Genomic DNA, 25,786 nt, shown 5'->3' with positions numbered 1-25,786 from the left:
AAAAGAAAAAACATCCAGTGAGCGGCAGTTCTGTGGGTGGAAATGCCTTGTTGATGCCAGAGGTCAGAGGAGAAAGGCCAGACTGGTTGGAGCTGATAGAAGGGCAACAGTGACTCAAATAACCACCCGTTACAACCAAGGTGGGCAGAAGAGCATCTCTGAACGCACAGTACGTCGAACTTCGAGGCAGATGGGCTACAGCAGCAGAAGACCACACCGGGTGCCACTCCTTTCAGCTAAGAACAGGAAACTGAGGCTACAATTTGCACAAGCTCATCGAAATTGGACAATAGAAGATTGGAAAAACGTTGCCTGGTCTGATGAGTCTCGATTTCGGCTGCGACATTCGGATGGTAGGGTCAGAATTTGGCGTCTACAACATGAAAGCATGGATCCACCCTGCCTTGTATCAACGGTTCAGGCTGGTGGTGGTGGTGTCATGGTGTGGGGAATATTTTCTTGGCACTCTTTGGGCCCCTTGGTACCAATTGAGCATCGTTGCAACGCCACAGCCTACCTGAGTATTGTTGCTGACCATGTCCATCCCTTTATGACCACAATGTACCCAACTTCTGATGGCTACTTTCAGCAGGATAATGCGCCATGTCATAAAGCTGGAATCATCTCAGACTGGTTTCTTGAACATGACAATGAGTTCACTGTACTCAAATGGCCTCCACAGTCACCAGATCTCAATCCAATAGAGCATCTTTGGGATGTGGTGGAACGGGAGATTCGCATCATGGATGTGCAGCCGACAAATCTGCGGCAACTGTGTGATGCCATCATGTCAATATGGACCAAACTCCCTGAGGAATGCTTCCAGCACCTTGTTGAATCTATGCCACCAAGAATTGAGGCAGTTCTGAAGGCAAAAGGGGGTCCAACCCGTTACTAGCATGGAGTACCTAATAAAGTGGCCGGTGAGTGTATATATATATATATATATATATATATATATATATATATATATATATATATACATACATAAAAAATATGTATTATGTAAAACAAGTAACAGAAAAAAAAAACTAGTGGAGCTCCTGAGCAGCACTTTGAGGCAATGACTGAAATCAGGTGTTTTCTGTAATGTCCAGGAAATGTTCATGATTTCTGCAGCTGTTGACAGGTTGGTTGTTGGTTCACTGATCATGAGCAAGTTGCTTTAATTTGTCTGAGACAGTTTGTGCTTTTTTTAAACAAAAATTCCAAATCAATTTTAGATTTTACTGAAATATATTTTAGCAAATTTTTATTTTGTATTACTTTTTCCAGTTTTGTGTTATTTTAATTCCTAGAGTGAATTGGTCATTTTCTTTCATGGAGGGGGGGTATGTAAAATGTCAAGCAAGACTGCATGTAATGAATCTTTATGATTTCTGAGTTTCACTTTCTGTAAACAGTGATGATTGTATTCTTTAGCTGTTCCTGTATTCAAAGTTTTAAGCAGAAATTCTTGTTTTTTCTTTTCAGAGGTATAAATTTGTAGAGTCTGTTTTCAGTGTGTTTTATTTTTGCGCTACAGAGCTAAAGACCAGCATAGACAAGCTCACACAGACATTGGAGGGCATGTACTCTGACAACAGTCTCTGCCAGGTAAGACTTTACTTTTCACTGAAGTTCTGCTTTCAAAAGGCTTCAGAGGTTTACACCACCTTAACTTTTTAACACCTATCTGATTCGCGGCTAAAAGGGACAACCGGTTTATAGGATATTTGTTAGACTTCAAGAAGGGTGATACCTGGAAAGCCGTAAAAAGTCAATTTGAAGTTTGCCAAAGCTATCAAAAAGATTCAGCAAACATGTGGGAGAGGGGATCTGCTCAGATGTCTTTAAAATTTTACATCTACAATAGAGATTTTCCTTTATACCTCATTCCTTGAGTTAAGCATGGTAGTGGCAGCATTAGGAGGTTGCTTCCTTTCAGAGGAGACAAGGAACCACAGTTTAAGGAGTAAAGCTAAATACAGAAAAATCCAGGTTAGATAATATGTTAGAGACACTAAATAAATACATCCAAAGCTACAATTAGATGTTTTGTACCAAAATATGCTGGTGAAGATTCTCATCATTTATGTAAAAAAAGTAAAAAAAAAAAAAAACAAACCGACTTTGTTTTTCAAGTTTTCAAACATGGACAACAAAGTGTAGTGTTTTGTTTTTATTTTCCTTTTTTTTTGGAATAGATCAAAATATAGTAATGAGTCAGATAGGCCCAAAGTCAAGGACAAAATCTTTTTCTTAATGGAATTTTAAAAACCAAAATTAATAAATCTGATTATAAATAGCTTTCCTAAACACACATTTTAAAAGATTTTGTTGATTAGACTTTTTTTTTATATTCCCCCTGCAATTTTTTCCACTAATTGAAATTTCTTTCATTACATGACATAATCTTTAATAGAGTGACTATAGGACCAGTTTGATTTAACGTTTCTTACCATATATATATATATATATATATATATATATATATATATATATATATATATATATATATATATATATATATATATAATTAGGGGATCCCCGCTCCATCTCGCCATGGGTTTGGGGGTCCTTGGCCTGGAAAACGTTGAAGACCCCTGCCTTAATCCATTTCCAACTTGCATTTCAAATTTCCTTTTTGAAATTGCATTTTATTTTTGCTTTACAAAAATAATTTCCATCCCCCTTCTGGTTACTCAAGGGTTGAGCCCACTGAAACCCCAGTTACACCGATCACTGTCTAACCCAGGAGAAAGCATCCAAAGAGCAGCTGTGATTGGTTTAATTTTGTTTTCAGTGTGCTCAAGGACACGGGCGGTTCTAGACAGGGGCCAACGGGGGCCAGGGCCCCTGTAGATCATGTCCTGGCCCCTGTTATGTCCCCTGTACTGAAGACATAATACTCAAAGAAATTCTAATGATGATATGCGCAGAAACAGACATGGTTACTGATAGATCCTTTGGATCAATTTTATTTTTTTCTTTACAAATTCTGTTTTATTAACTGTTTAAAAACATATAAGTGGTATTGAGATAGGATCCCAGTTTTCATCTGCTAAATGTTTTTTTCCAAAACAAATGTAAAAAAAAAATACTCTACTTTTTACAGCTAATTTTAACAGTTTTTCTTCAATTCTAATTCAGATTTTATAGAAAACTGTAATTTCAACTTAAATTAAGTAAAAAAAAAAAAGTAAAATTCCTAAATTCTGAATGTATACACTGGAAAAACGATCTAGAAATAAGTAAACTTTTCTTAAATTAAGTGTATTTACCCTTATTTTGAGTAGGTAAATGAGGTGTTTTGCAAATGGAATGAGTATTTTTTCTCTTAAAATAAGATATTTAGATAAAATGCACTTGAAATAAGACAAGGCAATTGCATTGTCTTATTTTAAGTGTAAATTTTCTTGTTCCATGGGCAAAATGTCTCTTTTACCTCCTCAATCCAAGAACAAATGAACTTATTTTAAGAAAAAAAATAACTTATCTAGATTTGGATTTTTTCCAGTATTGACCTATTAAGACATTTAGAATTTTAATGAAACCTAATTGAATAGAAATTTCACTTCATGCAGCTATCTGAATTTATTTGAATCCCTTAGCCTGTTTTATATTTCATGCTTTTCCGTGCCCCCATGAAAACATGCTGGCCCCCTCCTGGCCCCCCTGGTACATTCGGTCTAGAGCCGCCACTGCTCAAGGACTAGATTTTTTTAACTTACTTGGAAAACCAAACATTATCCTCATTTACATACACAACCCCCCCCCCCCCAAAAAAAACAAAACAAAAACATAAAGTCTGTGGTTGTAATGTGTCAAACACTGGTTGTAGAATAATGTCTTCTAACTGAAAGAAATGCTATTTTCAACAGGTGCCCTACAGACTACACGCAGTGCTTGTTCATGAAGGTCAGGCATCAGCAGGTCATTACTGGGCTTACATCTATGACCACGCTAACCAGCGCTGGATGAAGTACAACGACGTCAGCATTACAGAGTCTTCGTGGGAGGAGCTTGAAAGAGACTCCTTTGGTGGGATGACCAACGCCAGCGCATACTGCCTGATGTACATTGATGACAGGCTACCTCAGCTGATCACAGGTACACAAATGGCCTCACTTAAACCAAAACTCATTAGTTCTGATTTTATTTAAAACACTGATGGATACATCGATTTAATTCCTCCAATCATATTTATATATAGACACTGCTGATGTAAGATGACCCTCTAAGACACACCGTTCCTTATTTGCATAATGAGGCAGAAATGCAAACAGAAATGTAAAAATGACATGCAGAAATAAATAAGGTAAAAAAATACAAAAGCAGAATAAAGCAACTAAAATATTATAACATGCACATAAATAAATACTTAAAAAATATGTAATTAATTTATAAATAAATAAGGTAATTATTACAAAGGTGAATAAATAAAGAAGCTAATTAAAAGAGATATATACATTTATGTCTCACTGTATAATTTAATTTCTACCTACATTTATTTGTTTATTGTATTTTTGGGGGCAATTAATTGGATGCTTATTTATTTATTGAGAAATTATTTATTTCTGTATTTTTTTTTTTTAAATGGTAGAGCTGCTCCTCCATGTTGATGCATCAACAACCTTCTAAATATAATATAACTACCCAGTGTCTCATAGTCATCAATGGCTTTGGGACATATGAAGTTTAACATGTATTTTTATAAAGTTACATTATTAAGCATGAATTTAGGTACAATTTGATAGGATTTAATTTTTTTGAGATGACGTTAATGTGTACAAAATAAACTATATTTATTGATTTACAGCTCAAAGGTTGAGATCGGTGTAATTAAATTGGCATACTTTTCCATATTATGTAGTAATTCATTTGTCACGATTAGGCTATGGTTAGTTGACCCAAAAGCAGAGGCAGCGAGGCAGAGGTGAATCTCTTGTGGATTTAATAATGACTTAACAGAAAACAGAGGCACGTTATCCAAAAATCCAAAAAAAAAAAACAAAGTCCAAACAAACATAAAACCAGGAGTCCAAAAATCCAAAAATCAAAAACATGAAAACTAGTCTAACGTACCAGAAACCATGGAGACATCAGGGGAATCACAATCATAAGGAGGAGGGCAAAGAGAGAAGGAGTTGGAGCATGTTTGACGGTGTTTGACGAGGACCCAGCAAAGGGGAACTGAAGAGAGAGGGCCTTTTAAAGGAGACTGAGACAAAGATAGGGCTAATGAGGAAACTGGGAGCAGGTGTGCACAGAACAAGACAGGGAAAGAGCTAGGAAAGAAGGAGAACACAAGAGGGCAGCAGAGAGCAACAAATAGAAACCTGGAAGACTGGAAATGACAACAAAATGATAATCAAATAACTAGGACAATAAAACATGGAGAAAAGAAAACTAAACACTAGAAAACAAGCAGTAAAGTAAGACTGAATACTCAAAAGAAAAACATAACAGAAACAGAAACCTGACATCATTCTTGTTCATTGGTTTTTGATTCATGTTTACAATTTTTTTTCTTTTTTTCAGATCTAAAAATTGTATTTGTTTCTATATATCTTCTTAGAAAGTTCCTTACTGGTTTACATTATAGGATTATAATATCTGAAAAAAAGAATCAAGTCTTTCATTTCAAGTTTAGATGTTGTTTAGGTGTTGTGTAGGGTTTGTTGAGGGAACCTTTGACCTAACCATGTGTGCCATCCACCCAGAAGACACAGATGATGAGACAGGCCAGGTACTTCATGGCATGGACTCGCTGCCGGCCGCCCTCAGACGCTTCGTTCAGGAAGATAACCGATGGTTCCAGCGAGAGCTCAGCGAATGGGAAGAGCAGTTCTGCCAGACTGCCACCCCACAGGAAGAGTCTGCCACCGTGGCGGAGCCTCCGAGCTCCTCTGTGGAGAAAACACAGCAAACACCTGTGGAGCCGGCACCACAGTCTGGACCGTCCACTGAAGAGCTGGACCAAGGAGCCGTTTTAGGGCCACAGTCAGGCGCAGAAGAGGAGAAAGCTGCAGACTGTGATGCAAGGGCGACCTCTGAAGGTATGCAACGGACACAAATTATATAGGTTAAGTCAAGTGATCAGGGGCGGATTTACCATTAGGCCCCATAAAACTCCTTTCACATATATGTTTAATACAGCTATTACTTGTCTTTAAGAGATCTGACCCACATGCAGGTAACCACTCAGAGAACCAGAGGAAAACAGGTTTATTGAAATAATAAATCATATCAATAATCAATAATAAATAATAAATCAGGTTGATCCAGGGTAACTCAGAGAGCTGGTGCACCAGAACTGGAAGTGAGAAGGGAAGTTCAGAAGTAAGTTCAGGGTCTGTGGGAACTTTGAACAACGTCTTGCAAAAATTGTTTTGTTGGTTCCTTGAGGAGCAATGGAGCGGACTGCCACTTCGATTTCCAGGAGAACTTGAACGGGTCGTGTGGAGATTAATCCCCTGCTCAGTGTGAAGCTCAAAACAATCCTTCCAGGGGGAGAAGGCCAAAACATCCATTTTGCAGGATGACTTCCTGCCGAACAGGCAAAGACAAAAAACAAGGTTAGACTCAGAAAAACTCGGCTTGGCTAGAGTACTCAAAACTGGCAAACACTCTGGCGTCGAGGCAGTGGCAGTACACCGCTTAAGAGTCCTCAGTAATGAGCACAACCAGCTGCAGGTGTGTGGGAGGACCAACGAGAACAGGGTGCCACCTGGTGGTGGAGGGAGAGAAGACAAAAAAACAAACACAGCCCACATACACTGGATTCCTAACAAAAAGAAGCTACCCTAGAAGTGCTAAAAAGAGGAAAAAGAAGGAGGAAAGTAGAAAGCTGCTCTCAAAGTTATCCAAAGTGACTGCGGCGGTAGTACACCAGCCGCAGCCCACAATCAGCAACAAACTCAGCTTCAAATTTGACACCGGTTGAATAAGAGATGAACAACTATTAAACAGTCGAAGTGGATGTCCCCCTATATTAATTGGTATTTATTTACAATATTGAACATAGGTCATCTTAAAATTAAGTTTGAATTTTGTTTGTATTTGCTACAGACGACCAGAAATCAATTATTTAGGTTGTTTTTTTTTGTCTTGTTTTTTCCTCTCATGTTAGAGAGGTAAACATCAAGCTTTTGCGTGTCCTTTCTAATGAAGAACTGAGAAATGGAGATGGCCGCATATTTACTTCCAGCTTTTATTTCATCCAAATGAAAAATGGAGAACAGATAAGCAGATCATGGCTTGTCTAAAGTAAAAAGAAGGACTGGGTTATTTACTTTTGCTGTTGCCCTTTTAGTGAGGGACAATAGGTAGAATAAATGATATATGTCTATTCTATTAAAATTCCTGTATCTGTTTTATGTGTTGTCTTCTCAATCCAGAGGGCCCTATGCCTGTCTTTGCCTAGGGCCCCAAATTTCCTAAATCCGCCCCTGGATGTGATTCTGTGCAAATTCTCAGCCATCTGGGTCATGGCAACCGCTTTTAAGCCTGTTGTGCTAAGAGAGGTTATATAACATACACCCTTCAATCACTTAATTAGACACTATCTGTAGGTATTATTTTCTATATTCTACAGAATATCATATCTACAGTTAAACATGGTAGTGGTGGAGTGATGGAAGGCTGTTTTTCCTGCTTCAGAACATCCAAAAATATTCTTCCAAAAATAGTAGACCAAACTTCCTCCATAGGGATGGAAACAACTCATAACCAGCTATTAAAAATATTAAATGGCAGGTTTTTCTGGGCTGGAACAACCAGTTCTAACAATTTGTTTCCATAGAGCCATGTGGGCTTGGCTAACTGATTCTATTTATATAAATAATGAAATGAAACATACTTATTTTAAGAATACATACATGCATAATGAATCCAGCTCTCTTCACATCTTATTGAACAGCAGAAGCTCCTGAGATTTTGCCCCCATCTGCAAGTCCAGAATGCCGAGCAGATGCAACCGACACCCCTGCAGTCAGCGACACCCTGGAATCAAGCCCAAAGTCAGCTGAGCTGCAGAGTCAGGTGGGGAAGTCCTTCAGTCTATAACCCTCCTCCTGATATTCTATCACACTGGAAAGTGGGTTAAAATTTCTGGGTCACAGACGCAAGTATCTGAGGCAAGGGTCTTCTTCGTTGGTTTTATATGTGACCGGCACATTAAAGGTCGTTTTGAGTTTAGACAGGCTGCTGTCACCACACACTCCTCCAGGAGGAGCGGATCCTGCAAAGTCATTTACTAGATTCAATCATCTGGGTTTCCTTAGATAGAAAACATTTATCCAATCTGTTTTTAATTTGATTGTAAAGATTATTTTTGTTGTGAATTAGCTCTATTGAAATAAACCATATTGATTGTAGTGAATATAATAGAAATTTAGATGCAGTTTAGATGTTTTTAGATATCTGCCATGAAACTCAGTTGCTTAAATATACTTGTCATATTTTATTTTATGTTTTTTATATCGAATTTTGTTCAATTCCTTTTTTAGACCTCTGGTTCCGATGCAGAGGTTAGTAATCCGGAACCGTCTGGACTCCACATGCACGCGGAGGTGGCAGGACTGAGCTCCGAGACAAATGATGAACCGGGAGCATCTGGTGAGGCTGCTGGACTGGAAGCAGATCCGGAAAACGAGGGGCAACACCGGGAGCAGGAGGAGGTCCCAGCGAGGCAGAGGCAGGCTGAGAATGAAGTGTCAGAGGTGGAGATCCCCAATGTGGGGAGGATCATGGTGAGGGCGGATGCTGATGGATACAACGAGGAGGTAAGGAAGGGTTCAGACAAAATGATCTCATACCTCATAGTTATCTATGTAACCTCAAAAAGTGATTAATGAATTTTAAAATGAATGCATTAATGCCCCAGTATCTACTCACACCTACTAAGGATGGGAGAAGATACATTGGAAGGTTGGATTAATGTTGCAAAAAGTAGATTACCAAAAAAAAATTCCAATGTCATTGCTAAATTAAAAGATAAGCCATAATTAATAAATTCAAAACTTTTCCTAACTATGATATCTCTATGATCTGGTAAGACCACATGAAACACTTGTATCCCAGGTAATTTTGCCCATTCCAAGACCTAATTGAAAAATAGTGATGGCAGCATCATGCTGTGGTTTTTTTTTTTTTTCTCCTCATAATTGAACTGGGTCTAAGTAGCCAGATAAGGAAGTGAGAAAGTATGGAGCTGTCCATTTTCCACAGATGATGGACAATCCTACTACTTCCAGGTGCAGAGCAGAAGGGTGCACTGGAAAAACCTACATAAAGTGCATCAAATGGAACATGTACCTCTGCATCTCAAAGAAGAAGAACTGCTTTACTGACTACCACAAACCAAAACAGAATGAACACACCTGATTAAACTACATAAATTAGCTTGCTTTTGATAAGTTGAATGAGGTGCCTGGAAATCTGAACCACTGGCTTAAATGATGTAGCCATTTGAAATTTACAGCACTAAAGATTGTCAGAGTTCAGAGGTAAATGTATGCCTCGAAATGTGTTCATATTTGCTACAAGAGAGTCCCGATGTCCTCTCCAAAGGATATACCCTAAAAAATAAATAAAAACATGTTTTCAACTTTTTTCAATTGTTTTTTTCACTCCAAAGAGTCATGTAGTGTAAAATAGAAATTCAAAGAAAGAAATTCAAAAACTTTTTCTCTGGGTCTCAGGAGGTTATTATTAATGTAGATAGAATTATGCACAGTTCAAAATAGCAAGTTAGAAGTTTGCAGATGTTACCAAAAAAATTTAATTCCAACCATCATTTTTTATTTTCAGTTCAATTCAGTTTATTCATACCAAATGGACAAACTGTTGTCTCTGTTTGAATATTATGACAGACTTAAAATCGAGTTTAAGTATTAATAAATAAAGCAGTCAAGTTCAGTTTAACGGTTACTTTTGTCTCCAGCTAAATAAAAACTCTTTAACTGACTAACCCTAAGCTTTGAGAAAACGACAGCTTATCATTTTTGACCAATATCTACTATAGGAAATTTTATCCAATTTTTAAAGAACAACAAGAGAATAATATCTAAACATTATCAAAACAAGAATGGATAAGTTATCTTATCTGGGATGTAAATATCTACGTAGATTACAGAAAAAAAAAAAGAAAATCCCACCTAGTTGTCCAACCTAATAACAGGAAAAATAAATCTGAAAGAAAATTGTTGGTTCTTTCAACAGTAATTCTGTTGCAGAAATTCTATTCATTTATTCTCACTGATCTCTCATTAATCACTGGATTGCTGATAGACCGAAAAAAACCGAAGTAACTGCCGCCATCTTGGTACTCCCCATTCCCACTGAATCGCGCCATAAAAGTGCCTTTAATGTGGTGTAACTAGCATAACAATGTAATCAGTACATGTATATTTAATGTACATCATCAATTTATCAGTTTTAGCAGATTATTAGAATGTGAATGCTCCATTAACACACTAATTTTGTTGTTATAGATTTGTATATGTTATACTACATGATTTATAGACTTCATTGACTTCATGCTGAAAATGCAATGTTTACTTTCTATATTTTACCATATATTACAGTAATCTACTGATACTAGGAAACAGCAAGTGTGTCAAAGTGATGACTTTATGTTTATTCTAAAAGTCTTAAGCCCCCCGCACGTATTGTTTACAATCCAACCAGTCTAATTAGGGAGTACCAATATGGCGGCTGGTGAATTCGCAGCACCCTGTGCTACCAAGAACCTATCAGCAATTCAGTGAGTAAATACAGATCAGTGGTTATACCATGAAAGGCTCGCTGGAAAAACTGCAGCTGTTATATCAGTTTAGATTTTTTTAAAGAGTTTATTCCTTATTATCTTTGATTGGTTATTTAAAACCACTATATAAGGTGCAAAGTACTGTCAGAAAAGGGCTGTTCGTTTTGTGTTAGTTAGTGTGTGACATTAAAAGTGATGATTAAATGGTAGTACCTTTTTTGCAGTGATTTTAGATAACTATGGCTTTGATTTTCTTTTTCTATCGCATAGAAAATACGCTCTAGATCATTGCTTTATGTTCTCACTGAGTGTGTTTGCTCCGTCTTCTCACACCCCAGATATCTAGATATTTAGTCAAACTGAACACGGTTCTTTAAAGGGGAGTTTTCTTTTTCACAATTGACACACTTATGGTCAGGATAAGGAACTGCTGCAATATAAAGGCTCAGTGTTTTTCCCAATTAGTTTTACTTTAATATCATAAAAAATTAAACACATTTAGACACAGTTTAAGACAAAAAAAAGGTAAAACAAATCATCTGCTTTCTCACTTTGTGTGTGCACTGTGTTTGTTGCTCTGTGTGAAATTTCCTGTCTTTGTTTTCCTCAATGTGTCATTTCCTAGATGATGCTCACTCCAGCTATGCAAGGTGTCATCCTGGCCATAGCCAAGGCCAGACAAACGTTTGACAAAGAGGGCCCTGAGGCTGGCCTCATCAGGGTAAGACAAGCGGATTTTTAAGATCGTTACGTTTCGGGTTAACCCTGAAAAATCACAACATGTATGGGATAGTGTAAAGCAGACATGGGCATACTACGGCCCCCGGGCCGTATACGGCCCGTTAGGCTTTTTAATCCGGCCCGCCGAACTTGTCCAAATTACCCTATTTTCACGACTGTAAGGCGCACATAAACGTCTTTTTTTTTTTTTTCCTCAAAATGTGCGGTGCGCCCTATGTGTGTTGTGACTGCGACTTTTGGGACCACCATGCACCATGCAGAACTCCTCATCTCCTCATTGAGGAGATGATGAAAGCGTGGCTGAGGGAGGTGAATGTAAGGAGACCAGGTGTTTTTTTTCCACTCATCACCATCGCTGTTAATATGTAACTCCATGCGTGCCCATCTCACAGCTGATGTGAAAAACATGGTGAAACAAATGAACGCTGTGCTCGCTGTTATTCAACCGCTCGACATCGGTGTGAACCGGACGCAGCAGAAGCAGTGAGTTTACATGCAAAGTCAATGGTTGACGCGCGTATAGGTGCAGCAAAAGGTCCCGCAGCGCGTTTTGAACAGCAGGCGCAGCGCGTCGGGATCGTTTATCTGAAGCGCCGGAAACGCGCTGCTGCTGCTCGAGATGGAAAAATTGAAGTTTTGCTGCTGGAAGCGCCTCATCAACCAATCAGAGAAGCTGATCTGGGAGCTGACAGCGAGACAGACACATCGCTCTGATGACACATGATATTACGGCAAATGAAAAAGGCTGGATGGATGAGGAGATGATGAAAGCGTGGCTGAGGGAGGTGTATGAGGAGACCAGGTGGTTTTTTCCACGCATCACCATCGCTGTTAATCTGTGACTGAATGAACGCTGTGCTTGCCGTTATCCCGGGAGGTCTGACAAAGGAACTTCAACCGCTCGACATCGGTGTGAAGAGGTCTTGTGCGAAATTCTGTTTCCCCGTGAAAATCTGTTCCCCCTGTGTCGGGAGCGCGCATTGCAGCCAGAGAGGCGGATCTGACCATTCTCAAGGCGCTCCTGATCATTTTTCGGTAAAAACAGCTCATATAATCATCTCAACTTTGTAACATCCATTTTAATCGGTTGCTCTTTTTAAGAAATTGTAAAATAAATACATTAACGAGGTCCCCCTACGCTGTTTTGTGTTTTTTTAAATCCAAGAGAATCGGTATTTCTCCAACTTTTGTCCCTTCAGCCTGACAGAAATAAACGTCAGTCACCGAACACAACAACACGTAGTGTATTTTTAATTTTTCATTGCTGATATAAGAGGATGGAAACTGGCTGATAGCAGGGCACACAAATTAAGACGTCCTGCGAAGATGAGAGTAGAATTTCTGGTTAATCACCTTCTAATGTAAAATATGACAGATTACTGGATTAAGGACATTAATAGTATACCACATCACACATATCAATTTTAGAGAAATTGGAAACAGTTGCTCTTTATTTCCCAAAGATATGGGAGGAGGAGAGGAGAGAATGGATGTTTCAGCTTACTGAAATATTCTGTTCCCCCTCCATAACAGGGGAAGAAATAAATTTCCCTGCAAGTCTTTAACTGTGCTTATTCCTCTCACCACCGAGAACAAATCCTGTGGATTTGGTCATATTTACTCTTTATTTGCAAAAATTAAAGGGGGGGAACCATATATTTCAGCTGCCTGAAATAATCTGTTCCCCCTCCATAGGGGGCCTCTGGGCGGGTCTCCTCCTCTTCACCGCAGCGGCTGGCAGGTGTTTTTTCATCTAAATAATCTAAATCTTGCAGCTATATTTGATGTGATCAGTGGGAATAAAGTAGTTTTAATATGTTTTTAAGTGAGAAAGTCCACCTGAAAACTTAATAATTGCAGTCAGTTCATCCAGATTATCATCATGCCTATACTATTTCTGTCGGAGGCGCTCAGACCCCCACATACCAGCGGTGCACCGACAGTAGAAATCCCTTCATCAGCAGCCTCTAGGCAGGGCAGCCTCCGGGTTCATTGCGGTGGCTGGCAGGTGTTTTTCATCTAAATAATTTAAACTGCAGGCACCAGGATACCGGTAATAAAAGCGAACATATTCCGTCGGCAGGTTTCAGGATTTTAAGTTAATTTAGGAGCGATCACAGCGCTCTGTGTCATCTGCGATGTGTCTGTCTCAAGGCCAGCACGTAGGTTTGATTAATACTTTGTAATAAATACATGAATAAAGCACAGTCATACTCAGTTTTGCTCCCGCTCTATTTTTAAATACGCAGTAGAGGTATTTAAACGTAGTAGAGGACATGATGGATGGATAAAAAAACCTATAGTCCGCTGCGCCTTATGTGTGTGTTAAATACAGAAATGGGACACATAACTGAGACTGCGCCTTTTAGTACGGTGCGCCTTATGGTCGTAAAAATTGTCTGTTTTTTTATACATTTCAATCCCCAGGTTTAATTAATGACATTGCTTGTCCAAATGCTCCTGGCCCGGCCCTTCTGTCAAATTTTAGAACCCATTCTGGCCCGCAAGTCAAAAAGTTTGCCCACCCCTGGTGTAAAGCCTACTCAGAGTACACACATTTCTCATGACGGTTTTGTTGTTTCTTGAATTTATGCACACTTAAATCAGCTTTAAATATAATAAGTGTTTCAAATTCTTAACAGAAAATGTCAAATTTTCTGTAAGCATATTCAAATCTTTAATATGTCAAGTCCCTGCATCTATCACTTTAGTCAGTTTGCTTTACATAATGCAAAATCTCCTCTAATGTTGCTAGTTTTTTTCTGCCTCTAGACACATTGACTTAAATGCTAACTGCTGTTGTTGCAGGCCTTTCATGAGGAGTATTCCCGCCTGTATGAACTCTCCCAGGAGGAGATCACGCCCCAGGAGGATGCCCGTCTGCAGCACGTTCTGGTCTACTTCTTTCAAAACAAAGCGCCCAAGCGTGTCATTGAGAGGACGCTGCTGGAGCAGTTTACAGACCGCAACCTCAGCTTTGATGAAAGGTGAACAAAGTCTTGTTGTCTGTGATATCTGGACGGGTTGGGTCAAATTTTGAGAGCCATCATCTCTGTGTGGGATGATGCTAAAATCTAACTATGAAATATAATAGAACAGAATAGAATAGAATAATTAAATTCAGTTTATTTATATAGCGCAAATTCACAACAAGCCATCTCAAGATTGATTCAAAGTTCACCAGTTGATTGCATCGACTCAAAGGCAATAGAATAAAATAGAATAGAATGGAATAGAATAGAATTTAATAGAATAGAATAGAATGGAATGGAACAGAATAGAATAGAATAGAAAGGAATAGAATTTAATAGAATAGAATGGAATGGAATAGTATTTAATAGAATGGAATGGAATAAAACTGAATTTAATAGAATGAAATGGAATAGAATTTAATAGAAGGGAATGAAATTTACTAGAATAGAATGGAATATAATTTAATAGAATTGAATATACGGTAATAGAATTCAATAGAAGGGAATGCAATAGAATAGAATAGAATTTACTAGAATGGAATGGAATAGAATAGAATAGAATTTACTAGAATGGAATGGAATAGAATAGAATAGTATTTACTAGAATGGAATAGAATAGAATAGAATAGAAGAGAATAGAATAGAATAGAATAGAATAGAATAGAATAGAATAGAATAGAATAGAATAGAATAGAATAGAATAGAGCAAAACAAGTGGACAAAAGAAAGCTAAAAGGTACACACAAAATTAAAAAATCTGTTCAAAAGCAAAAGAGAATAAAAAATATATTACAATTATTGTTATTATTTATTTACTCCAACAACATTTCTCTCTATAAAAAACAGGTTTTCTGGAGAACAAATAATGGTTTGAAAGATTTTATTTTTGTTTTATGAGCAGCTGCACTAAATAATTGATGAAAGCCTGATGACGGGCTTCTTCTGCCATCTAGTGTCCATTTTGGAGACCTGCTAGTTGTGAGAATATTTTGCATCATTAAACTTCAGTTGACTTTCTTGTGCATGCAGAGCCATCAGCATAATGAGGGAAGCTCGGGCCAAGCTCCGCCTCATTAAGCCAGAAGACATGGACATGGAGGAATACATGGTACTGTTGGCTTTATATAATCCGGTGGGAAATCCTTCTACAAGCTAACCTTTGTAGTAGAAAAGATTGTCTCTCATTTGTGTTACTAGTTATTACCAGTCAGCGAGCTAAAACAGCTGGAGACATTGAAGATCACGGAGAAAGCTACAGTGCCATAAAAACATGTTTAACCGTTTAACAGATTTTCTGTTTCTATGTTTTCGTCACATTTAGTTTTTGCAGATTAACATTTTTTATAGGATGTTGTTTTGCTTTAATAACTGAAATCATAATTTAAAAAGTGTTTTTTTCTTTTTTGTGTAAAATTATCATTTAAGAGGAAATTTTCTTATTAACCATTTCTTGGCATTCAATAGATTCCCCCTTAGAGATTATTAAAACTGCACCTGCTGCATCTCAGTCTGTAAATCTGCTCTAAAACATAAAAGAGATAATTTTTACAAACATCAAGTTAAACCATAATGACCTGATAAATCTCCCTACTGTGCTCTAATATTACAATCAAAGAGATAAAATAAACAGATTACTGTTTTTGTATTTCTCTTGCAGCAGTGGCATGATGACTACAGGGACTTCAGGACGGTGTTTGTTTATCTGCTGACTGGCTTGGAGCAATATCAGCACGGAAAGTAAGAAATTAATATTCTCTATCTCCATGCAGTGTTTTGCTAAAGTATCATCCCACGTAAGCGTGTCCATCTAATAGAAAAAATATACTATGAGCTGATAAACGCCACACATCAGACTGAACATGAGCAGCACAGTGATACATGGTGGTGATAGCATCATGCTGGGGGAATGTTACCTTAGCAGGGACAGGACTGGTATAGTTTAGAACAATTATTATTATTATTATTCAAATTAAAATGTAAATTTACAAAACAATATTTCTAAACAGTGGGTTTTTGTACAATAATGTCCTCATTGGAAAAAATCAAAATCTATGTTAGTCATTTTTTCTTAAAATTTGTGCATTTGTTCAAAGAGACATTTTGCCAATAGAACAAGACAATTTACACTTAAAATAAGAAAACACAATTGCATTGTATTATTTTAAGCGCATATTATCTAATTATCCTATTTTAAGAATAAACATACTCATTCCATTGGCAAACTATCTCATTTACCTACTCAAATCAAGGGTAAATACACTTAATTTCAGATATTTTTTTACTTATTTCTAGATCATTTTTCCAGTGCTTATCTTAACAGATGTAAATGAATATTTGCTCAATTCTAGCTGGAAAGTTTTTGGGTTTTTTTAACCATCAATATTGCACATTGCTTTCATCTTTTCGAAAACCAGTTGGCATTTTTCTTTTTATTTAAACTTTAAAATTTCTAATTTTTACCTAAATATCCCTTTTCTTTACACGTCTGTTTTCTTTTCGCTTTCTCTTTTTGTATTGCTTGATTGTGTGATGTTCTCCTATTACTTGTTTTTGCCACTGTCACACCCAAATTTCAACACACTGCAAAAAATTTAATCTAAATAAGTCCTTTTTTCTTAAAATATGTGAATTTTTTCTTGAATTGAGGAGGCTATTGAGACACTTTTCCAATGGAATAAAAAAAATACATAATACAAAATGAGGAAAAAAAACAATTACATTGTCTTATTTCAAGCGCAAAATATGTAATTATCTTACTTTAAGAGGAAAAATACTCATTCTATTGGCAAATCACCTTTTTTACCTATTTAAATTAAGGGTAAAAATACTTAATTTAAGAATGTTTTACTTATTTCTATAATATTTTTTGCAGTGCACTGTGGGATAATACATGTATTCTATTATATTCAGTTTTGCTGTTCTATTCTATTCTATTCTATCATAATCTACTCTAAAATTGCATCAGATCCATTTTACTGAATGACATGAAAATAAAACAGTAGAAAAACCAAACATATAATAGTAACTTCTGTTTGATAACTTAGTCTACTTTTAAATGTTGTGCTTGTGTGTATATATATATATATCTATATATATATATATAGATATATATATAGATATATATATACTATATGTACTATACAGTTACATTGATATATATTGTACAGTGCATTTTAAACATAGATACCCTGTATAATTTAGCATCCCTGAGTGTTTAGACTCATCAGTCTGATTTTTATTTTTTAAAGAACAATTGTGAGGCTTTTTTTTGTACTTATTTGTTTTCTTTTAATTGTGTAACAGGATACGAGAGGCTTTGAACTACTTGGCACATGCATATGAGACCAATGCTGTCCTGCTGGGAAAGGGAGACAAATGTGGTTTGGACAAGGCTCTTATTTCATTGTACAGAAGAAAGTGCCTCATTGTGAGTAAATCAACACTTGAAACTAGTCCTGTTTAAGTCTTTAGCCCAAAGCATCCCTTAAATGAAGTGTTTTGTTATTAAAGAGGTCTCAGTTTGCACTAGAGGCAGCTGCAGAAGTATTTTTATCTGGGCCAGAACTTTGCACTAGGCCAACAGTCCTGTATTCCGGCTGCAGGACTGAGGTTTGGTTAGTTTTCCTAATAAAATGGAGAAAAAAAATGGTCCATGCACTAATCTAAAATTAAAACTGATTGTGAGATTACCCTAAATATATATATTGTATGAAATTGTGCTACATAAAACTGGTCCTATAGTCACTATATTACAGATGGATTAACGTAACGGAAGTAATTTCTCCCTGGGATTATTAAAGTATTTCTAATTCAGATTCCTGTGAGTGAAACGGTGCCCAGCTTGAAAGAGCTCCTGTGTGTCGCTGAATGTGAGCATTGATGACTGAAAGACATCTTCTGCCTCCATTTATCTGTTTACTACAGTCTGTTGGATTCATGTTAATGTGGATTTAAAGACATTTCAATTAGGGGAAAAATTGTAGGAGAGGAATAAAAAAACAATCTAATCAACCAAAACTTTCACGACCCTCATGCAGTACCTCTGTTGACCCCCTAGGGGTAAGAGGAATAACAAAGCTGCTATCAATCATCTTCAAGTGGCGTCAAAATAATTAGATGATAAGTTGCTATAAAAGCATTTAATCTAAATATTAAAGGCAGATTTTGTGACAAAACTTTCCTTGTGTTCATCCACTGAACAGGCTCTGAATGACAGCGCATCGCGCCTATTCTGCAGCGGGGAGGAGAGCAAAGTGGAGGAGGCTCTTTCCATCATGGACGAAGCTGTCATTCCCTGCCTTCACCTGATGAGCCGGGATACGGCGTTATCTCAGGAGGACCGGGATGCAATGGAGAATATACGCAGCCACTGGTGCTGCTGCCTGGGTCAGGACTTGGATGGTGAGTCATTAACATTGATAAAATAACTATATACTGATGGAATATTGGCTTTACGGAAGAGGATTAGGGCAACTGAGAGAAAAAAATTTTCATCTCAGAATTCTGACTTTAATCTCAGAATTCTGACTTTTTTCTCAGAATTCTGACTTTAATCTCAGAATTCTGACTGTAATCTCAGAATTCTGACTTTAATCTCAGAATTCTGACTTTTTTTTATCAGAATTCTGACTTTAATCTCAGAATTCTTACTTTTTTCTCAGAATTCTGACTGTAATCTCAGAATTCTGACTTTAATCTCAGAATTCTTACTTTTTAAAATCAGAATCCTGACTTTAATCTCAGAATTCTGACTTTTTTTTAATCAGAATTCTGACTTTAATCTCAGAATTCTTACTTTTTTCTCAGAATTCTGACTTTAATCTCAGGATTCTGACTTTTTTCTCAGAATTCTGACTTTAATCTCAGAATTCTTACTTTTTTTTCTCAGAATTCTGACTTTAATCTCAGAATTCTTCCTTTTTTATCAGAATTCTGACCTTAGTCTCAGAATTCTTTCTTTTTTTATCAGAATTCTGACTTTAATCTCAGAATTCTTCCTTTTTTATCAGAATTCTGACTTTAATCTCAGAATTCTTCCTTTTTCTTATCAGAATTCTGACTTTAATCTCAGAATTCTGACTTTTTTTCTCAGAATTCTGACTTTAATCTCGGAATTCTTACTTTTTTTTCTCAGAATTCTGACTTTAATCTCAGAATTCTTCCTTTTTTATCAGAATTCTGACCTTAGTCTCAGAATTCTTTCTTTTTTTATCAGAATTCTGACTTTAATCTCAGAATTCTTCCTTTTTTATCAGAATTCTGACTTTAATCTCAGAATTCTTCCTTTTTCTTATCAGAATTCTGACTTTAATCTAAGAATTCTGACTTTTTTTTATCAGAATTCTGACTTTAATCTCAGAATTCTTACTTTTTTTATCAGAATTGTGAATTTAGTCTCAGAATTCTGCCCTTTTTTTATTCTGACTGTAATCTCAGAATTCTGACTTTAATCTCAGAATTTTGGATCTTAATGTAGATGGGCAAAATGAAGGAAGAAATGTGGGAGCACTCAGCTTCACTGACAAAGATGTGAGTTGTTTCGGAGGGCCAGTGACACATTGGTGGAAAATGATGGAATTAGGCGACTTTTTACGTGCCTGAGGGGTCCCTGGTGATGCTATTTCATTAATGGAAGAATGGATATTGATTAAAACAAGAGAGCTAGTTTAGACTCTAAAACTGAAATGGCTACGGCTTGATGCTAAATTCAGATTCTGGGATAAAAGTCAAAATTCTTTTTTCTCATATTATACTGAAATAAAGTTTAAAAATCAGTTAACTTTTTTATTTTTGCAGTGGCCCTAATCCTTCCATTCGTTTGTTATACATAAACCATCTTTTTTTTATTTTTAGATTCATTGCAGGTAAAGCTGAGTGAGTTGCTGCCGCGGGTCCTTAATGGTTCCACCGGCACGGTTCTACTAAAAGATCCACCAAAAGTCCACGTCAACCAGGCCCACGACCTGTGCAGCCGCCTGGCTGCCCTTATGGAGTCTATTCACAACACCACAGTAGTAACTGTCAAGTAAATTCTTGATGGAAAATCTAGAAGACGCTGTGAGCGGCGGCGGCGGCATGCAGCAGAGCAGTCTGTGCTGATAGGACAGTAGGGTTTACACCAGCATGTAGTAATTTATTATTTGATGGCTCTGAACTGCATACAAGTAGAACATTTATTGCGCTGTATACTTTGCAATCACTCATTGTGGTTGAATAGGAGATCCTGCACAAATACATGCAAATGAAGAATAGAAAAGAACTGATTCTGAAGTTTCTGAAGAAATAATCCAGTCTTTTTCAGTCTGCTTTTACCCTGCTACCCTAATAGCAACACACATCAATCACTAAAATACTAACAGTCTTTAAAGTCTCTCAACCGTTTAAAGGCAAAATAAAATATGCCCAAATGGCAACCGGTTTCTGCTCTACAAACATTTGAGGATATTTTTTAGTGACTAATATTTGGTTGTATTGACTTGTTTTACACCTAAATCTATCGTAAAGGTGCAGGGATGGGATAAAGTGCTCAGCCATGTACCTGAGTCCTGAGTCCTCGGGTCTGAGGAGACTGGTGTAAAGCGTAAAAGCATAGTCGTAGTAAAACGAAATGCAGATCTTTTTAAATCCATAAATTAAAGTGCTTTGTTCTTGTCCCAGTTGTAGAAAAAATAAACATATAAGAGATTTCAGACTGTTTATGATTTGATTGATTGCTGATTATAAATCAAACAAAAATATTGCGTAGACACAGATTGTCTAAAAACATTTTTCTTCTTTAAGAGAGACCAACACTGAGACCAACTGAGACCTGTGTGTTGAGACCAAGACACAGAAGTCAGGTTTATGCCAATCAGCTCTATAAAAGAAGACGTTTTCTAGAAAGTTATTTCATTTCAGGTCATTTAAATAAAAGTCAACATTGTTTTATAATATCTATTCTATTAAAACTTGTATGGGGTCATAATGAATGAGGACTTGTTTGTAGGTTTTGGCTTCGTTTTTGTTTAAATAAAAACAGAAGTAGGAAATCCGATGTGCAGTTTTTGCACCATTCAAGTTAGATTTAAATAATTTTAGAAGTCAGAGACGATGATGTTTAGAGGGAAAGACCTTAAAGTTGATACTTTCTTTTAAATGTAGAATCTGTAATATATGTAAAGTTTTATTCAACTTTTTTTCAGAAGTGACACTGGTGGTGTTGAACCTTGAAGCTTCTAAAAGTGGGCGTGCAGGTGGCGCAGTGGTCGGTGCACACGACGCAGCCAACCTGTGGTCTTTTGCCGCACGTCTCACCCCCCCCCCCTCTCTCATACCCCCTCTCCTCTCAGCCTACTGTCAGAAAATTGAGCCACTAGTGTCGTAAAAATAGACAAAAAAAAAAAAAAAAAAAAAGCTTCTAAAAGCAAATAGAAGGCTGTAAAAACCTAGCCCTCCACCCAAGTCACTAAAGTTGTAACTCATTTCCATCTATGTCGCTTATTGATAGCTTTGAAAATAACTGGGATTTTTTGTCCCTTATTGCTTTGGATAAAAGTGTCTGAGAAATGCATAAACACATAAATAAGAAGAATAAACTATTTTTTTAACCCCAAGATCGTCATAAATCATCGAAATGTTTGACTGGCTGATTGTATCCTTTACTGAGTCCTAGAAGAAAAAACGTTTTAACTGTAACTCTGTTCTGATGGGAAAATATTAACTGTGTTTCTTTTGATGTTAAGTCAATTGCAAAATGATGCTGTTTGGACTTAAAATTACTTTCTTTGTTCTGCACAGTAAGACATGAGGTGTGTTGTTTTTTTTTGAATACATGTTTTCTATGATCTCTTTGTATTTTTCCAAAACAGAAATTATGAATTATGAATGGAATTCAAATGAACAATAAAATCTAAAATGTTGTAAGTGCTAACGCAGTGCAGATCATGTGATCCCTTTACTTGGGATGCTTCATGGTTTCTCCATGCCTTAACATCAATCCATCGACGCGGCTGAAATCTCTGAATAATTGTTTTAGAGGAGAGCTTTAGAGCTGTTCATTAAGCCAGTTTAACAGATGATTCACTTGTACTTTATGATGATCTTCAATAAATGTTTAAAATATCTCTTTAATCTTTATTTTTGTCCAGTACTTTCTAATTTAGTTTTTCCTTGTAAAGCTAAGATCATCCTAATTCTGAAGTCCTCTTGCATAAAAGACTTAAAGAATAAATTGGTGTTAAGTGTCTTTTAAGGCACCCATTGCGTTGGATCTTTGATGCCATTCAGGCTCTGTTCGAAAACCTAGGACGGGTCCTCCAAGGACGCGGTCTACCTAGACTGGATCCTTCGAAGTCCTTGAAAATAAGGAGACCGGAAGAGTTTTGGCTGTGAATTCGAACAGGTCCACCCTTCGGTGGGTTTTACCGCCGTATGCTCTGTTGCTTAGCAACCGTGAACGTTGACACACAAAGCAGGAAAAGAATGAATACAGAAGTTTTCAAAACTGTTTATTTATTTTTATTTTTTTGTGAAGTGAACAAAGACTACACTCACAAGAATCCAGAGTGGAATAAAGGTTCCAACCACCGGGAGCAGGAACAAATAAAATCAAATGTAATGATAGAAAAAACCTTAGTCAGTTAAATAACCTGCTGCTGTCATTCTGCACATCTCTGATGCTGCTGCTATTTTCAAATATCCATTACTGTAAAAATGTCCATAGCTGCATATTGGTTATTTATTCCCCAGTTTTATATTGTTAAAGCACTTTACAGTATTTTATTGTTTATATTTTAACTCTTCCCTATTATGTTATTCTTATACATTTTTCTAAGGTCCTCATTTCTGTGACCATTTTCAATAATCTTTCTGCTGCTGTAAATTTGCCCATTGTGGGACAATAAAGGGATTTTCTATTCTATAAAAGGGGTAGAAAGATAGAAGTAAATCTAAACAATGTATTTATAAAAAATATATCTGCAAAATCTCTAATATTCAACAACAAAAAATACGAAGTTAAGCATATTGTGCAAAACAGCAATAAGAAAATTAAATTCCTATCAGATTTATAGTCCCCCCCACCCTGCAGATATATTAGAATCTGTCCTTAAATTATAGCCAAACCCATTTACACAGTAACAGATTAAAACCTTTAGATAAATCAAACATTACCGCCACATATCTGACTCAATAACCATTAAAACAACTATTTTTCATTAATCTCAGACGGAACTATTCACTGACTTGTATTATATTAAACTGAACTTCCAATTTTCACCACTGTTCGATGCCAAGTAACCTTTCCTCTGATCACGGCTTGCTTGGTCTCGCAATGAATCCTGGGATATCCAAGAATACCGAGGATACATCAGACCCGTCCTTCAAATCGGGCAAAAAGAAGGACGCATTTTAAGGCCGCATAACGCATAACTTCTAAGGACGCGTCCTAGGTTTTCGAACAGAGCATCAGTGTCAGTCTCCTGGCACTTCTCAGATATGCACTACTTTGGGTTGGTGTGTGTATCACATAAAATCACAATGGAATATACAAAGGTTTGTGGTTATTTTATAGCAATGTCTTTAAAGTTAAACTTGAAAACCCATTTGTTTAGAACTGCCTTTAAGTATTAAAGTTAAACTCATCTGAGGTATCATTAAAGATTGTGCTCCAACTGTTATATTTGCTCTACTACCTGCTTTTATCATGTTTCTTTACCTTTATTTGCTATTATGTCTTTTTTCCTTCTATTTGATTATTTAATTTCTGCAAAACACTTTGAAATGTCCTTGTACTGAATTGTGCCATACAGGTATACTTACCTTGCCTTAAATTTAACAAGACACCAAAGATGGTTTCATGCTTAAATGAAGAAGAAATAAACTCAGGGGAGGATTCACCATTAGGCAATAAAAAACTGTTTAGATGTATAGCTAATACAACTACTTTCGAATTTGTTCACATTAATTATTTTTTTGATAAGAATACCATCAGAACGCTAATAATATTAAGTGTGTCTCAGCCCCCCCCTTCAGTGTCCACCATATTGGATCAGTCAATTTGCTGCACATGTTCAGAAAGGTCCAAACAGACAGCAGCAAACCATTTGAAAACAAACCATGCAAAGAGCAGTGTTGCCAACTTAGCGCTTTAGTCGCTATATTTAGCCGCTTTTCAGACCCCTCTAGCACTTTGATTTCTAAAAAGCTCCTAGGGCCAAATCTATCGACTTTTTCTGCTACTGGAGACTTTGGAGACAACTTCTAAAAGCAGCGAACTCTGCTCTCCAGAGCGAGTAGATTGGTAACCCCGCCTCCTGCTCTCCTCTGTCTTGTCTGCTGTCATGATTCATGCAGCTATTATTTCATCCAAATGAAAAATGGAGAACAGATAAGCAGATCATGGCTTGTCTACAATGAAAAGAAGGACTGGGTTATTTACTTTGGCCTTTTTGGAAACACAGGAAGGAGCAATCAGCTAAGTGAGCTTAGTGCTTGGAAAAAATCTTTCATTCCTTTAGAGACAGCGTGAAAAGTCAGCTGAGTACAAAACATAGAGAGGAAAACAAGAAGAAAAGGGACAAGAAGAGAGGGACAGAACCTACAACAGATAATGAATGTCTATTCTATTAACATTTCTCTATCTGTAGAATGGTCTGTTTTATGTGTTGTCTTCTCAATTCAGAGGGCCCCCTGCCTGTCTTTGCCTAGAGCCCCATATTTCCTAAATCCGCCCCTGCATAAACTGCAAATGATTTTTTTGGTTTTGAAAAAGGAGCATTAGAGAATGCAAGACATTTCCACTTGCAGCATGGTTACATAGGAGACATAACAAAATAAGCTTTTTGTATGAGGCTTCATTTGTGTACCAGCTGGATCCTACATCAGCCCATAGAGGAGCCTGGCTTGATTTCAATATTTTTATTTCCAGACAATTTGCCTTTCGGCCATTTAACAGTTTTATCAATAAGTTTATGTTTGTCTAAAACAATTCAACAGATAAGCGACTGGTTGCACCTGAAACAAATGTGTGTTCAAACATTTCTCTTCAGAAAAAATGAGCAGAAGAGTGTTTTTGTTTAGCTACAACTTATTGTTCAATTACTGACTAATAAGATCACATAAAATTGAACGGAAGAACGGATCCTACATGGCTTATTTGAACACCAGTCTTAATGCTCTATTTTAAAGCAATTTCAAATAATGCTAAGTAGACATTATTATGTGATTTACACAGATGAGAATAACACTGAACATGTGTTCGACTTCAACGCGACTAACAAGATTTCGTCAGGATTATTACATTTAGTGAACATTTACGCTTTTAGTATTGCATAAGTTAGTG

At 36.8% G+C, this 25,786-nt stretch overlaps 1 protein-coding gene across 1 annotated transcript in view; it reads left to right on the top strand.

Annotated features, from left to right (window-relative positions):
• The window catches only part of usp28 (ubiquitin specific peptidase 28), a 54,255-nt gene extending 33,100 nt beyond the window's left edge, over positions 1–21,155 (top strand). Inside the window, exons 15-26 of the mRNA XM_038290368.1 lie at positions 1,526–1,596; positions 3,864–4,092; positions 5,706–6,041; positions 7,904–8,025; positions 8,493–8,768; positions 11,379–11,474; positions 14,303–14,481; positions 15,496–15,574; positions 16,124–16,203; positions 17,770–17,893; positions 18,669–18,867; positions 20,320–21,155. Of these exons, the coding sequence (XP_038146296.1) occupies positions 1,526–1,596; positions 3,864–4,092; positions 5,706–6,041; positions 7,904–8,025; positions 8,493–8,768; positions 11,379–11,474; positions 14,303–14,481; positions 15,496–15,574; positions 16,124–16,203; positions 17,770–17,893; positions 18,669–18,867; positions 20,320–20,495 (1,967 nt within the window). The 3' untranslated portion in view covers positions 20,496–21,155. The remainder of the gene's footprint in view (positions 1–1,525; positions 1,597–3,863; positions 4,093–5,705; positions 6,042–7,903; positions 8,026–8,492; positions 8,769–11,378; positions 11,475–14,302; positions 14,482–15,495; positions 15,575–16,123; positions 16,204–17,769; positions 17,894–18,668; positions 18,868–20,319) is intronic.
• The last annotated feature ends 4,631 nt before the right edge of the window (positions 21,156–25,786 follow it).

This window comes from Cyprinodon tularosa, unplaced genomic scaffold (genome assembly GCF_016077235.1).
Source record: "Cyprinodon tularosa strain WSP-4 unplaced genomic scaffold, ASM1607723v1 ctg28, whole genome shotgun sequence".
NCBI lineage: Eukaryota > Metazoa > Chordata > Actinopteri > Cyprinodontiformes > Cyprinodontidae > Cyprinodon > Cyprinodon tularosa.
This window is presented reverse-complemented; position numbering and strand designations above follow the sequence as displayed.